Genomic DNA, 15,506 nt, shown 5'->3' with positions numbered 1-15,506 from the left:
TCCACTGATCATCTTAGTCTGCCTGAAACAGACTCTATCCATCTCACCTGACAGATTAAGTTCACTGTTAAGAGTGAAATATATTTAAAGACCACACGTTAATAGCCAAAGGCAGTGCTGGGAGAAGAGGAAGCCTAAGTCTTAGGCACGTGGCTAATGCAATTAAGAAAGAACACATTGACCTAAATACCATTTTCATCACTACAGGCAGAGACCAACTGATACAGTAACAGAGTGGGATGGCAAAAAATGTAAGAGAAATTTAGGCCCACTTCTGACTGTGCATACAACAGTTGCCTTTCCACTTGGGCAAAGTTCAATTTAAGGCCAGCTGCAACAGAGCTAATATATGCCATTCCACTTGGCTAAATTTAATCAGGCTTGATCCGAATTTTGGGTGTAGGTATTTTAATGAGAGGTCTTAATCCTGCCTCTAGCATATCAAGTTAATAATCAAGTATGTAAAACAAATATGACATATTCTGCAGTGCCCCAGCAGAGCCCAAATGAAAACACAGCAAGGTCAGAGTGAGCATCTCCAGGGGCTGCGTGGGACCAAATCATTCCAGTTCCCACGTGCAGAGCTGGGTGAGGTGTTGCTAGGTGTCCATGAAAACCAACTTCTACTATAGCTTTTTGGGGAGAAAGATGCTGCAAGCCCATAGTGATGCTCCTTTGTTGTCAAATTGTGATTTATAAATTGAGCTTCCATCTTTAGTCCTCCCCTGCAGTTCGGAATGTGCTTGCTAGTACATTTCCTTTCCTGGTTCTTCAGTGGGAAACTTGTCTCTAAAGCACAACCAAGAAGTCACGTGTGGAAGGACAGATGGCCTGGGGTAGGTGAAAGCTTTCTCTGCCCTCTCTTAACCCTAGTCCGTCAGTAAGCTGGGAAGGGCATCATCCGGAGCGTTAGAGCAAGGTCCCTATGGACTGAAAAGAATTAACCGCATATCAAATCTTACGCAGATCTCATCTATTTTGTATCTACTACTTATGGATATCCAGCTGTATCTATAATTTGTGCCTGCAAGGTGGGACAAAGAGGGCAGCATTCTGGCTATCTCTGCAGTATTTTTTTCTGGGAAAGAGTCTGTTGATTCCTCCTTCTTGTGGCTGATGAAGGAGCAGGAGTAGAGAAGAGACTCTCACAAATAGTGGACAAATAATAGAAGTTCACTGATTTGGTCTATTTTTGGAAGGACTGTGTTGGTTTGCACGTGGAACCAAAAACTATTGATGCCCCAATGGTTAGTTTCTTTCCCTTCTTGCCATCCGGAACGATGGACACAGGCCCTGGTCTCCAGAATGCATCCTGTAAATCACAGCCTGTCAGACACAACTCCTTTCTTCATGGTCAGAAGAGTTGAAGAAATCCGTACAGAAATATGTGATGACAGACTACATATTGTGTACGTGCTACTTCCATTGAAACATGCAAGGGATCACATCATGAAGAGCAGATTTGGGGACATAAAATCACTATAAATAAGGGTCTAATTATCCTCTCATTTCTCTTGGCAAAAGTCTCACGAAATTTTGAGGATGTCTCAGAAGAAAATGGGACTTTATAACCAAAGTTCTCAGTAGTGGCCAACAGCTTCTGCTGTCTGAGTCCTTGGGTTATCACCCTGCATTACCCTGGACTTTATTTTTTTAGAAGCTCAGAGCATTAACAGCTTCTTTTCTAATCAGTGGGAACTGCGTTTAGCAAGTCTTCACAAAACTGGGGCAAGAGAGGTAGCAGACAGGGCAACCAAAATTCAATGCACTCAAAAACACTCTATGATTTTTGAAAATGTGTTTTAAGGAAAAAAAAAAGGAAAGCGATGTCTAGAAGTTACTTAAAATGTCAAACATGATATATGCAGTTTAATTCTATTTTTATTTTGTTAAGTATAAACATAAATTGTAAATCACTCTTCGGTGGTGAACACTTTACATATGAATATAATGATACCAGAGTTGACTTCCATTCTATATGGCTTTTATGCAAGTCCACTGGCTTTAAAGACAGGATGAAATACTTTGAAAGGAAAAGAAAAATCAAAATTAAACATTTAAATGAATGTATGCAATTGTAAAGAATACTGAAAACTCTGTGCTGCTAACCTTTTTGCATTACAAAATATAATAGGACTATGGCATTTCAAAGATCTAATAATGTGTTTTTAAATGTTTCATTTAAAGATGTATTTTTATATAGAGTGTTCTTATGTACCTTGAAAAAAAATAACTTTAATGATCATGTAAAAATTTCACAAACTCTTAAATCAGCAAAATGTAAATCTAAGCATTGTATTTATTCAAAAAATAATTAAAATTATGCTATGCCGCCTCAGCAATGAAAAATTTGTCATTCTCTCACATGGTACTGTTAGCAGCCTTGCATTATAAATTCAGAGTTTGTTTTTTTTTCTTTCTCTGTCGTTGATGTCGACACGAAATCCATGTCATCCGGGCTGCCGGGGAGGTGAGCCCAGCGGGGCAGGACTGCTGCTCTGCCCTGCGGAGTGGGACGGGAGCCTGCCAGACTGCAGACTGCTGGCCAGCGCGGCCGGGTAAGTGTCTCTCCTTTCTGGCTTGGAAAGAGAGTTTCCCGTGCTGGGCCAGGTGGGAATACCACCTTGCCTGTACCTGGCTGCGTTCCTGGGCAGTGTGTAGAGTCTGGGTGCAGAGGTATCCTGGGCTGGGCTTGTGTGGGTCTATTAAGTTTGTGTTATCTGGTGAATCGCATCTCAGAGGTGCACACCAGAAATATTGTGAAATTGGGTAAACCAGTCCTTAAATTTCAGGGTGCAGCAGACTCCACCAGCTAAAATCCATATTCATGTCTCCAGTGGAAGAGGATGCCTTGTCCCACACATTTCCACCAGAGCTAAGCTACTCAGCTTCGGGAGCAGCCCTATGAACCCAAGGTTTGTCAGGGACACGGCACAACTTTTTCCAAGGACTGATGCAAACAAGGCATATCTTTAATTGAAACAAAACCACTTCCCACATTGATGCCTGAATTTCTTCAGCCAGGTCCCGTTAGCTGTGGATTAACATCTAAAGCTCTGCCAGTATGTGTTTACCTAGCATCAGAAGTTCATCTCCCCGTGCAGGTGGCGTGTCCTTACAAGTAGCACCTCACCATTAAGCCTACTTCTTTGGGAAGATTTAGAAACGTGTGTTCCTTCTTCCCAGCCCAAAATGCAGTAAGTGTGTTTGACATGCTGTATCAAAGTTTTGCTAGATCCAGACCTACACGTGTGCTTTAGTGATGGGAAAAGGAACCGGCAAGACTCCGGGGTTGGACAATAATTCCTGTCAGTCATTTATTTGATGGCTTTGGTACTGCTGACACCTTCTTTGCTGTTTGTTTAATTGTGAGTAGTCTGCCATTTGTAGGATGTTGAAGTTTGCAGAGTTTCTGTCTATTACAGACCTTTGCTTCCATGTACTCCCAACTTTTTGCTATATCCCAATGGAGGGGGAATCCCGCTGAATGCCGTGCCCTCCTGAGCTGATGAATTTCCCATTGTTCAAAAGCACGTTATTTATTTATTTTATATAAAGCTGCTGCGCAAATTGGTGGCTGTGCTTGGAAAACACTGTAATAAAACGTGAATGCTTGGAAGTAATACGATAACATTCGTACACAACAACAGCGACCCTGAACCCATATAGCTTATTTCTCTGAAGAAAGGAAGAGTCCTCAGAGACTTCCAAGGAAGAAAGGAAGCGTCCTTAAGGGACAGAGCCAGATCAGCCACACCTGAGTGCATCCACAGAGAGGATATGAGGGGCTCGCCCTGCCCTGAGGGGAAGGTTGGTGAGGGGGCTCAGCTCTGCTGTTGCCTGAAAGATCTAAATGCAGGTACTCTTACTTGTCTTTATTTATTTATTTATGCATCTATGAACTTTTAAATCTTTTGTGCTTCTGAAATTTGTGGAGAAGGGTGTCATTTGCATGTGGTTTTTCTTTTGATAAGGAGTCTGGAGTGTCTTTAGAAGGACACTTTAACTTGTGTGGTTTCTAGACTCGGTAAATTGGTCTCCCTGTCTGTTCCCTCAAGGGGCACCAAAGAGGCTTTTCTTTGAGAGAACGGTCTCGAAGAATGCTGGTACGTGATACGGTGGTGTTCTTCGTACCTCTCTCCCCTTCCCAATCACACACGTGCTGTAGCTCTGCTTGGAGCGGCAGGGCCTGGGTAAGGTCTAGTACGGTACATGGATTGCACTACTTGTGTGTCCTCTGAAGAGTGAAAGTGAAGGAAACATTGAGGGAGTTTTTGTTTCTTGTGCTTTCCACAAACCACGGCAACTTCTTGAGCCGTTCACGCAGGCTTTGCATACAGGCACCAGTCCAAATAAACGTGTTGCTGGCAAGATAAACTGAGTGTATAGGCTGTTGGCCATATGCCAAAAGTTTTAATTAAGTCCTCAAATGAGTCGAGTCATTAAAAAAAACCTCTATAAATGTCTCTTTACTTTGTATTTGGAGATCACCTGCTGGGGGGTAGGGCAATAAAAGTGTACAGGTTTGTAATTAACAAGCAAACAAGTAAAGGATTTTTTCAAACTGCGTAGCCTCGTAAATAGTGAAGTGGGACTGACAGCCTCATTAACCAGGGCTCCTATACAACAGCAATGTAATTACAAAATGTGAATTGTTGTTTTCCTCTCTTTATTCAAACATGAGGTATAAATACAGAAGGAACATATAATTCAGATTCTCTCATTCCTGGAAACATTACTGCATTAGTTACTTTTTTCTTTGCAACAGTTGTTTGCCTGGAAGCCTTCAACTCAGTGAGGTAACACTTGCTTTCCATAACATGGTCCTCTAAAACCTACTCTATTTCTGTAGAAGGTCTGTGATTTCTGCCACCCCACCCCAGAGATCGTGCCAGGGTGCCCACAAGCAGCAGACTGTAGGACTTTGCGGTAAGTTTGACCTCTATAAGCAAGGTCTTCAGACTCTACCCCAACGGCCAATGAGGCCATTCCCCCGGCGTCAGCTGGGCCCTGTTGCCATTCAGGGGAGCAGCTGCCCAGCCCCAGGACAAATTAAACGTTGTTAATGAACCAGCGCTTGGGTATTTATTTCCAAAGCCTGGCCCAGTTGACTCCTGATGCTGCATTTAGAAAGATCTAGGTCAGAATGGAAGAAAGGCAAAGCAAGACAATATCTTGTGATTCTGAGAGGGTTTTTTCATAACTCCCTTGCAAAAATGAGCGACTGCCCTTAAGGCTTTAGAAATAGTCCTTGGAAACAGATGGGAGACGTCTCATTGCTTCTCTTTGCGCTCAGCAAAACTTCTAAGCTAATGCTGCATTTCCTAACACAGCTTCTTGTCAACACAGCTCCACTTGAGCAGTGATTTGCCAAACACCCTGATCTGGAGATGATTCAACTTTAGGTATATTACTCTTATTTCCATATATTATGATTTAAAGGTGAAATAGATCAGCGTAGTTTCCATGTGTTTTCTCCTGCAAAAAATTTACCAAGTAATCACAGCACAAAAGCACTGTTTTAAGCGATGTGATTATTTGCAACTTGTATGAAGTGATTCCTTTTGATCACCAATGCAGGTCAAATACATAATGCCTTATTTTGGTACACGCTGAGAAAAAGCAGGCACCTTTGTTTAAAATTTTTTCAGCCTCTATTTTACATTATTAGCATAAAGCATACCTCGTTTTGCACATAGGCTTTCGTAGCAAGGGTGGGTTTTTTCTTATGGTTTCAATTTGAAATGGATGGTTAAACAGCACTTGTTTCTCTTCAGTACTGTCAGCAGCCTGGTTGGCAGAAATATCAACCTGAAAACCTTTCTCAGCTTTCTTCGTGATTTACCTTCTTACTTAGCGGAGTTTAATAGCAAAAGCCCTTCTCTAGATTTCGTTTGACCTTCCTTTTGGTGGGAAGTAACGTTTTAAACAGTGAAATATTAACATTTGCAAGTGTCCTCTTTCGGCAGGCGGGGCGGGTTGGGTGTTGGTGTGATGGTTGGACACTCAGGAACTTAAGGGTTCAGCTCTGTCGCCTTCCCTTTATGTTGTGGAAGGGGTACTTTGATTGCAGCGGAAAGAATTGCTCTACGTGATTAAGAGTAATCCTTTATTGTCGCTATTAGGATAGCCTGGAGAAATGCTTATGCCTGGTGTAACCAGTGCTTTTTCCAAAGAGCCTGTTACCAGCCATGAATTTATGTCTCTTCATGGGCTTACTGAGCTGCTGCCTTGGATTCAAGCTTAAGGTGTGTTTATCTTGCTGCATGCAATGTTAGGGACGCTATGAACAAATATTCAGAAACATTATCTCAAAATTATTTTGAATCTTGGCATTCTGCGGGTTTGTTTCTTTTCCTCAAGGCTATTTTGTACTAAAAGCTGGTCAGCATTGCTTATCCCACACTTCTTGGATTTTGAGTTTGGGATTGCATGGGCTTCAAAAACATTAAAAGACAGGCAGCAGTGCCTCTTGCAGCTCTGGGACAGCGGCTGAGAGAAAATACTTGTTAAAAAAAATTTAAAAATATGAATATATATATAGGTGGAAAAACCGAACTACTGCCAGTTCTACTTTTTTTTTTTCTATTTATAGCTTCCTTGGGCTGCATTGAGGAAGCTCTTACCATCGCCTCTCTGAAGGGAAGCCCTTCCAATTAAGTTGAGTCTAAGAGCAAGCTGTCAACTTCCCAGAGCTGTGATTTACCTATAGCTACTGCAGAGCCCTTGCTGAAGGGCTGCGACGGTGAGCACCACCTGTGCTTGGTTGCAGGAAAGGAAGGTAGCGTAGTGGTTCTGACCTTTTTCACAGCTTCACTGACGGAAAGCGAATAGTGGGAAATGAGAACCAGAAAAAATGCATATTCAGAGGTCTTTTACCACCTCTCCAAAGTGCTTAACTAGCCTTGGTGTTACTGTCGCACCTTCTCCTCTGTACAGAACATTATCAGGAAAATGTTGAGCCAAAGTTATTCCTTCTATCCCTTCACATTCTTAAGTTAATGCTTACTAAGCATTCCATTAGAATTCATCTTGAAACGCAAGGTATTACACCCATATGTGATTAGTGCCATGGAGAAATTTTTTTTTTTTTTGAGACAAGTCACATCTATACCTTGTCCCATTAGAAATTCTAGATGTCTGTGGGACTTGCTCTGGAACTTATACAGCCAGCTGATCCTATATGTGCCAAGTGTGAATACTGATAGCGGTGTAAAGATGATGTCTGTATATTTTGTACAGACATTTACTTTTAGGATAAATTAAAAAGCAAACCAACTTTTTCACTTTTTTTATATCTTTATTACAGGGTCACAGACTAAGATAAAAGGTTACACAGTAAAACATAGCTCAGGCTCTTGACACTTCTGCTGGATTTCTCACCATTAAATGAGTTTCTGCTTCTCCACAAAATGTTATCAGTTTGTCATTTAAAAAAGAAATAAAAATAAAACCACTGTTTCAAACCCTTCAGTTCTTCATGCTTTCCGTACCAACTGAAAAGCAAAAACTTTATGTACCCAGGCTTGAATAAGACTTCTCCATCAGAAGTGTTACAGTCTGTAGGTACTGCACAAGGTATAAGCTTATTTGTTCCTGCCTCGTGGAGGTCTTCGTTAGAGGAAGAGCAACCTTTTCTTGTCCTTTCTTCCAGAACAGTAGCACCAAAGGCGGCATGGTAAAACCTGCCCCCATGCTATAGCTAGTATTTTAAATAGGTATTACTTTTAAAAGTGCTAAAACAAGAAAGACTAAATTCTTGTTCAAATAATCAAAAGTAAAAGACAATATGATAAAAGGCTCACTACACATAGTATAGGAAGTACCCTGAGGGGTGCTTAAGATGGTCTCTCAAACATAGACTTCAGGACATCTGATGTATGTTTAATCACTACATCTAATTTCATTCACAAATATAAATTTTTCAGCTAGATTTTGGAATGCTAATTGATTTTTTTCCTTTTTCTTGGATTTTCTTGGATTATAAATTACTTTCAGAAAAGCTGCCCTCAAAGCTATAGGATTACTACTTTATGCTGTACTAACTCAAAGATTAAAATCTTCATTCAAAAGATGAGGTCACGCTGCATGAAATTTAAGGCACACGTATTTAACGAAGTTCAAGCGCTTCACGTATCTAAGCTCATCACTGTACCTCAACCTGAACTGAGACTTGGTCTTTTTAATGTGCCTGCAGCAATAAAGTGGTCTGTCCTTTGTGGAAGAAAATAAGCTGACAAAAGAAAGTACAAAGACCAGGCTCTAACAACAACAACAAGCCTGACCTGTAGAGAAAATATAGGTAAACTTAAGTCCTATCACCGAACAGGTGCAAGTTGCCTTGTGGCTGTAAGTAACTCTCCCTGTTGCAGCAGAAAATTCCTCCCCATGTAAAGGTAACCTATCAACCACGACCACCAGCTGTCAGGGACTTTTCAATGACAATCAGACTATACGGTCCGTGCCAAAAACTGGCTTCTGGCATAATAAATGGGATGACACTTTGGCAGTGCCAAGACTGACGAGCTGAATTTCTACTGAACTATCCACAGAGCCCCGTGAGTTATAATTGTCTTGTTTAGTAAAAGGAGAGTTACTTGGGTAGAAGGGCACTGCATCATGTAGCAGGAATGTAATTTAGCTAATTATAGCACCCGGACATGTAAGCGAGGATATTTTCTGAAAAATGAGGGTGAAGAATGTGAGAAGTGGCTTCTTTCACTGTCTTCTAGTACTGCTTCTTGGCTGAAGGTTTGTAAGACACCAGAAGACCAAAGGAAGCATACCCAAATAAAAGTGTCTGAATGAACCAATGAAACTGAACTGCCGGGTCAGTGATTCCTTTAGATCTGTAACATTAAAAAAGCATAAAATGTGTCAAAAATCGTATGGTCTTGCAGACTATACTATGATACTTACAAAGTAAGGTTAGATATTTCTACTCATTCTTAATATATCAGACTTGATTAGAACATTTGATCTCAGCATCATTAATTTCAATCCTCTGAGACTCATTTTCTGTACTAACTAAACATACGTATTCTTGTGACTTTAAGCTCTCTACGGGACAAAGGTTCTTTCAGAGATTTCATGCATGCAATTTCCTCAATAATATATAAATTGCAATCTCAGCCTATGTTATTTGAAATTACTTATCCTAGAAGTTCAGGTACAAAGAACCAAGAAATCAGAGTAGCTTAATACTAATCTTAATATGCAATCCTGTATGTAACTTCTTGTTGACTACAGTCACTGAAGGTAGACTATATGCTAGCAGGGCAATGAGGCCTGATGATTACTGTGCAATGAAGGGGGCAGGAGCACTGCTACCTGAATTTGTATCAGGGGCTGAAGACACCTGACTACAAAGCACAGACCTTCCTGTGTCAGTTAAGTTTTAACATAGCATATGTGATTTTTTCCTGTATATTACAGAAACTATCTTTTTTTTTTCTCCACTTCATTGTTGTTAGGTACTACTTAATTTTCAGAGAAAAGAACAAGTACAAGCATTGTAGCAAACCCAAGTGATTTCACATTTCCAGTTCACAACTATGTCAAGCCTAACTGTGCTCCAACTCATTAGTTTACGAGGGAGCTCCCCCTATTGACCTTTGCTAGAACAGTTCAGCTGTTAATTGTTCTGTATCATCTACACGTACAAAATGATTGTGTAGCAAGTGCTGATTAACACAACATTTCTTAATGTTTATTCTTAAATTGACTGACCAGCTGTGAAAAACTTCTTTTTGTAATCCCAGCTGCAGTGTTTCCAAATGAGTGCAGAAACTGGCAAACTAGAGCTTAAGAAATTTACCTGCTTATATAAAGCAAGCTTCCTTGAGGAGACCATGCGCAGAAATACAGGCCAACAGCCAATGACAGTACTACCACTGATGAACAAATTTGTATCTGCTTCCTCGCTAGTTCTTCCTCATGCCTCCTTTGTGATAGTAAGTAGACATCATTTTCATCACTAAAAAGTATATGGTGTTTGGTGCTCATAGCAAAGTAGCGGTTTACTGAAGTATGCCTGAAGTTATGATGGGCAGGCAATCTATGCTCTCTTTCTTAGGGGTTTTAACACTACTGTGTAAAACGTCATTACTTAACTTCATTATAATACACTCATTTGGTACATTCACTGGTAATCAAGTTCCCCCGTACTTAAAAATCACCTTAAGCCTGTGTACTTCTCTATCTACAGAATCAGATCAGTTTTAACTTCAAAGTTACATAATTTAAAACTGCAGCCTGGTAAGAAATTTGTTACTGAGTCCCATTCTGAAGGCAGAAAACGTTCATCCATATTCTATTATCTTGAGAACGACCTTGAATAGCTTTCCATGGAACAAAATCCCTTTGCCTCCACGGGGTGTTATCTGAGAGGCCTGTGACACGGCTGTGAACTGAACTAAATGAAAGTGGAAAACCATCATTTTTACAATGGCAAACAGACTGGCCATTATCTCTGTAGAGCATGAGAACCAATAGCGACATTATTCTGAATTATTACAAACGAAATTCAAATTAATAGATGGACTATATGTTTGGACAAAATACCTTTCCAAATAATTTGTTATCCTAACATAGAACTAAGCTGGCTTTACTTTTATAGTCTGATTAGTCAAAGTATTTTATCCCACAAACCTGCAGATACAAGTACGTCTTAAATAGCCCCAAATGGAAGTATCCAATTGTGTTCTCACAATATAGATACAATCACTTAAGCAGGTAATTAGCAATCTTAAAGTTGCAATGAGGTAAGATCTGATGAAGTTCTAACACCTGAAGTTATCAGATTACTTCTACACTATCTATTGTTCCCTCTGCTTCCTGAAGTGCAATGTTACCCAGTGAAGAGCGAGTTCAGAGACAGACAGACGGACAAGCTCTGGCAAACCTTGCTGCTCCCAGTTCTGCAAGTTGCCACCCCTTGCTTTTGCCACCCTGTACAACAGTAACCACTAGCAGAATTTGCAGTAACCTCTTGTGGAGGGTAGCAAACTATCACTGCAGCAAGAATTTTATGTGTCCTCTGAACTAATATTGCCACTGAGAACCACCCAAATCAGTCTGTAGCTTATGCCATTTGGATCACAAATCCTTTTCAGATAATCTATGTTGGGGTGAGGGGAGGGAACAACTTACTGGCATAACTTAACACCGTAGAAGGCTTCTACTACGTGAATCAACCAGGATACCCAGAACCTAATAAAAAGAAAACATGTTTTATTTTGTTGAAAATTAGGCAGAAGACACTTGTATCAGAGATGCATTGTGTAGAGAATCTAAAACTAGAAGCACAGAAGTAACATATCACTTTAACATAGGAAGTGAGGCTTGCTTCCTATCTTAGGGGAAAAAAAGGGAGAAGAAAAAAAAACCACACCAAAACCAAACATGCGTAGTCTTAAAAGAAACTAAAGTCCACTGAAAAAGATAGAGGAACTGTAACTCATGCAGTATACCTGGACCTGCCATCTCAAGTACCCACTGCACATTTCCAAAACTTTCAGCACTTAGATTAAGCCAAAAAAGCCAAATGCTTTGTGAAAGCAGTACGAATTAATCCTAGTTAAGTGTCCAGAATCTACCCTTTTACTCACACAAGTATTTTTAGTCGTCCTAATGAGTTACTGAAGTTTTTATAAGTTTAGTTCTACGAAAGCAATTGTGTGTACAGATTCAGAATATATAATATTACTTGATTAGTCAAACTTGGTCTACAAATTTTCAGGTAGAAGGTTTTTTAAAAATAAAAAAAGCTACACAGGGTATTCAGTTAGGATCAATTTCAATTCAATACCTTGCTAAAGCAAAATATGCTCTGAGCAGAGATGAAGGCTTATCTTCTACTTGATGCATTGTAAAATAAATGAGTCTTGCTGTCTCTCTGTCTTTACAGGCAGCCAGCAAGTGAGAGATCTGGTTACAGGGAAGTGTTTTCCAGCTCTTTTGTTAAAATAACAAAAACTATGTTGTGTAACCCAGCAAAACTTAGCACTATGCAGTTTTTTCAGCAGGTTATTTCTCATGTGGACAGGATCAGGGTGAGTTAGTAGCAGGGTAGAAAATGTTCTTTAACTGAAGCTGGAAAAAGAAGATTCCCAAAGAGAATTGTGCTACTTAAGTAGCAATTTGACAAAAGAACCACTTTTTAGGAAGTGTTACAAATCTAAGTTTACATATGGACTGACAAGTGTCTCCAGAAGTAATATCTTAGGTTTTTTTCTTTTCTCACTGTAATAACACAGATGCCAAATTCTAAGTTGAATTTTTAAGCTTTCATACTGGTTATAGCCTGTCTAGTCTTCTGTGTACTTATTACCCCACACCCTTAGTTGTAATGAGCTTGAAAGGAGAGCCCTTTAAATGTAATTAACAACTGGGTTACAGGAAAGCTTGTTAACACAGACTAAGCAGAAGAGTCAGAGAGAGGCAACAGGAGAGATGCAGTATAATTACACAGTCGAATATAACTTACCCATAGCATACCCATTTGTGGTGGTTTTTCACTAAATAATTAAGGAAGGTACCAAATATTCCCAAATAATTATAAGGTATAGTTGAAGGCCAAAGCGTTACCCACTTTAAAAAAAGAATAAATAAAAAAATTAGTTAGCTTAGTTCATGGTAGAGTTATTATTAACATAACCTTTAGATTAGCTTTCTTGTCGCTCCCCACCCCCCCGATGTCTGTCGAGCATGGTTTAGGGCTCATCTATACATAGTATTTAAATTCTTTCATTCAATTAACCTTGTCTAAGACCCATATTTTTCAACAAGACGACCACTAGCCTTCTAAAGCACGCTTACTTGAGAAGATTCAAACCTATGAAACTTCTTTTCCTTGACATACAAGATACCAAGGCGGTAAGTTTAAGGTTGCCACCTGTGTACCAAGAGTGCATCTGCACATTAAGTGGCATTTACGTTGTAAGCTCATTACCTATTACACACAGTAGCAGCAAAAAATACATTGTCTCTGTCCTGAAGAAGTTAATCTGGTGCAACTGACCTGAAGAATGCAAACAATGACTAGACTGAGGAGGAAGAATAACTACTCATCTATAACTAGGGGATCAGTCTTTCTTCCTTTGGTCCTTAAAAAAGAAAATGACAGATTTTGTCCTCTTTTGAACGGGGCACAGAAGATCACTGAGCACAAAGCCCAACACCAAAGACACATGCGGTGTTCAGGTATCCTTCCTGTCACCGAGTTGTCTGCAGTGCTTTTCACTGTCTACCTTTATTTTAAGAAGCTGTGGAGGAGAAGTGGGGAGCCAGTGAGCTGTGCATGCCAGAGTCCATCGGGGATGCAGGGCAAACACTGAGCTGGGACAAAGCTCACACTGGCTTATCTTTCCTCTGGTATCAACGCTGCAGTTTCTAACCGTGTAAACTGGGCTGTGCCGAGCGTGTGGCAAGATGGTGGATTTAACCAGGGAATCTGCTTAAAGCTCATTCCGGTTCTTGAAACAGTCCAAAAGCTGTTTTGTAAGCAGTTTGGCCTGCCTTGACCGCTGCTTTTTCAGTGGTGGTTCTTATGTGTAGCCAATCCGCGCAAATAGAAGAAAAACTACAACACGTGAAAGTCAATGGATGACCTTCATAAACTTGTCCGATATATCAAAACTGTCATTAATCCCCCCACCCCAGTAATCTGACCTATTTTTGCTGAAGTCCATTTTTAGAAATCAAGACTACACAGTGACTGAACTTGTCTGTTTTCACACAACGCTACTAGTTAATACCTGAAGCCATCACCTGTAAATGCACCTTACTTATCGCTATAACCGACAGCTGTCCTAGAGCGAGTTTTACTGATGCACCGCACGCTTCCAATTTTGTGCCTGTTGAGGGATGCGGGGCCACCGCCTTGGTTTCACTTTGCAACCCAATTCAAGTATTTAATTTGTTTTTTTTCCCCCCCCCCCCCTCAGAACTTCCTTCACGGATGCGTTCGGCCCCCTCACGGGCCGGCCTGCCCAAAGCCGCGCCGTCGGTTTCCTCCCCCCCGCGGTGTATTTCGGAACGTGGCCTGTATTTCATCACAGAAGCACGGCAAAACAGTATTTCAGCACAGAAATACAGCAAAACCGTATTTTGCCGGGGCACAGCAAACCCACGGGCGTCCCTATGGGCGCCGGCCCCGAGGGCGGTGGGGGGCCACCGCAGGCCCGCACCTCCCCGGCCGGGCCGCGCTCGCCCCCCTCCCCGCCGCTCCTTACGCCGAGGAGGATCATGCCGAAGGTGATGGCGATCATCCAGATGAGCCGGGAGCGCTGGAAGTGGCAGCTGCCATCGCGAAGCCGCTCCGCGCCCGTCGCCGCCGTCATCCTGCCGCTGCTCTGCGGGCCGGGCTCGGCCGCCGCCGCTAAGGCCGCCGCGGGGGGGGCGGAGCCGGTGACTCGGCGGGGCGGGCGGGCGGGGGGTGCGTGTGGCGCCCTCGAGGGCGGCCGCCGCCTGCAGCGCCCCGTCACTTCCTTCCGGTGGGCCCGCGGGGGGCCGCCGCTCCCCGCCGCGGTATGCGGGCGGGGGGAGGCCCGTGCGGGTCTCCGGTGGCGCCACCCCCGCCTGGTCTGGCCGGGGATGGCGCCGCGGGCGCGCTCTGGTGGCACAAGGGCTCAGCGGCGGCAGCGTGAGGGAAAGCAAGGCGTCGGGGCGACCCCCGAGGGGTGGCAGCGGCTGCCGGGGAGAGGGGCACAGGCCGGCTGCGGAGTGTAGGGCGGCGGCGGCGGCGCTTGCTGCTGGGCGGTGGGTGACATTCTGTTGGAGAGGGCCCAGAGGAGAGACACGGAGGTGGTGAGAGGGCTGGAGCACCTCTGCCTGAGGACAGGCTGGGAGGGCTGGGATTGTTCAGCCTGGAGAAGAGAAGGCTCCGGGGAGACCTTATAGCGGCCTACCAGTACCTAAAGGGGGCCTACGGGAAAGACAGAGGGAATTTTTACAAGGGCACGTAGAGATAGGATGAGGGGTAATGGCTTCAAACTGGAAGAGGGTAGGTTTAGGTTAGGTATCAGGAAGAAAATCTTTACTGTGAGGGTGGTGAGGCACTGTCACAGGTTGCCCAGAGAAGCTGTGGATGCCCCATCCCTGGAAGTGTTCAAGGCCAGGCTGGATGGAGCTTTGAGCAACCTGGTCTATCGGGAGGTGTCCCTGCCCAGGGCAGGGGGGGTCGGAACTAAATGATCTTCTAAGTTCCCTTCTAACCTAAACCATTCCATGATTCCTATCACTGAGCAGTTCAGTCTTTGTGAGGACAGGGAATCCAAAGCGCTGAGGAGCCCTGAGAAGGCTTCCTGGAGGTCTCAGCTGAGCTGGGGAAGCCCAAGCCTACACACATCATGCCCTTAAATCACTCACAACTTCAGGCAAAACTGAGAGGCACTAGAAGGGTCTAAGTTAATTTCTCCTGTGTTGATGAGATTTAACTGGTTATAAAGCATGTTGAGATCTATGCTTTCTTTTAAATAAATTATTTGAACTACTCCTAGTAAAAA

General features: G+C 42.6%; 1 protein-coding gene and 1 long non-coding RNA gene across 2 annotated transcripts; one reads left to right on the top strand and one right to left on the bottom strand.

The window, feature by feature from the left end:
• The first annotated feature begins 1,456 nt into the window (after nucleotides 1–1,456).
• On the top strand, nucleotides 1,457–3,574 carry LOC141744428 (uncharacterized). The gene is made up of 2 exons (XR_012587445.1): nucleotides 1,457–2,558; nucleotides 2,793–3,574. It is a non-coding gene; the product is annotated as an uncharacterized LOC141744428 (long non-coding RNA).
• Nucleotides 3,575–7,279: 3,705 nt separating this feature from the next.
• On the bottom strand, nucleotides 7,280–14,497 carry TMEM254 (transmembrane protein 254). The gene is made up of 4 exons (XM_074590309.1): nucleotides 14,235–14,497; nucleotides 12,488–12,591; nucleotides 11,152–11,211; nucleotides 7,280–8,849 (listed from the first exon to the last, which is right to left on the bottom strand). Exons 1-4 carry the CDS (start codon nucleotides 14,340–14,342, stop codon nucleotides 8,729–8,731), a joined length of 393 nt encoding a protein of 130 aa, XP_074446410.1. The 5' UTR covers nucleotides 14,343–14,497; the 3' UTR covers nucleotides 7,280–8,728.
• Between the last annotated feature and the right edge of the window lie 1,009 nt (nucleotides 14,498–15,506).

Source organism: Larus michahellis, chromosome 6, assembly GCF_964199755.1.
Source record: "Larus michahellis chromosome 6, bLarMic1.1, whole genome shotgun sequence".
Classification (NCBI taxonomy): domain Eukaryota; kingdom Metazoa; phylum Chordata; class Aves; order Charadriiformes; family Laridae; genus Larus; species Larus michahellis.
Note: the sequence above shows the minus strand (reverse complement) of the source record. Positions and strands in the feature narration are given on the sequence as shown.

Excerpts from the sequence above, each read along its gene's own strand:
- TMEM254 (XM_074590309.1), bottom strand. The coding sequence starts at position 14,342 with ATGACGGCGGCGACGGGCGCGGAGCGGCTTCGCGATGGCAGCTGCCAC. Across the intron at positions 12,592-14,234 it reads TCGGCATGATCCTCCTCGGC|TGGGTAACGCTTTGGCCTTC; the intron begins GTAAGGAGCGGC and ends CTTTTTTTAAAG. Across the intron at positions 8,850-11,151 it reads TACGGTGTTAAGTTATGCCA|ATCTAAAGGAATCACTGACC; the intron begins GTAAGTTGTTCC and ends TTAATGTTACAG.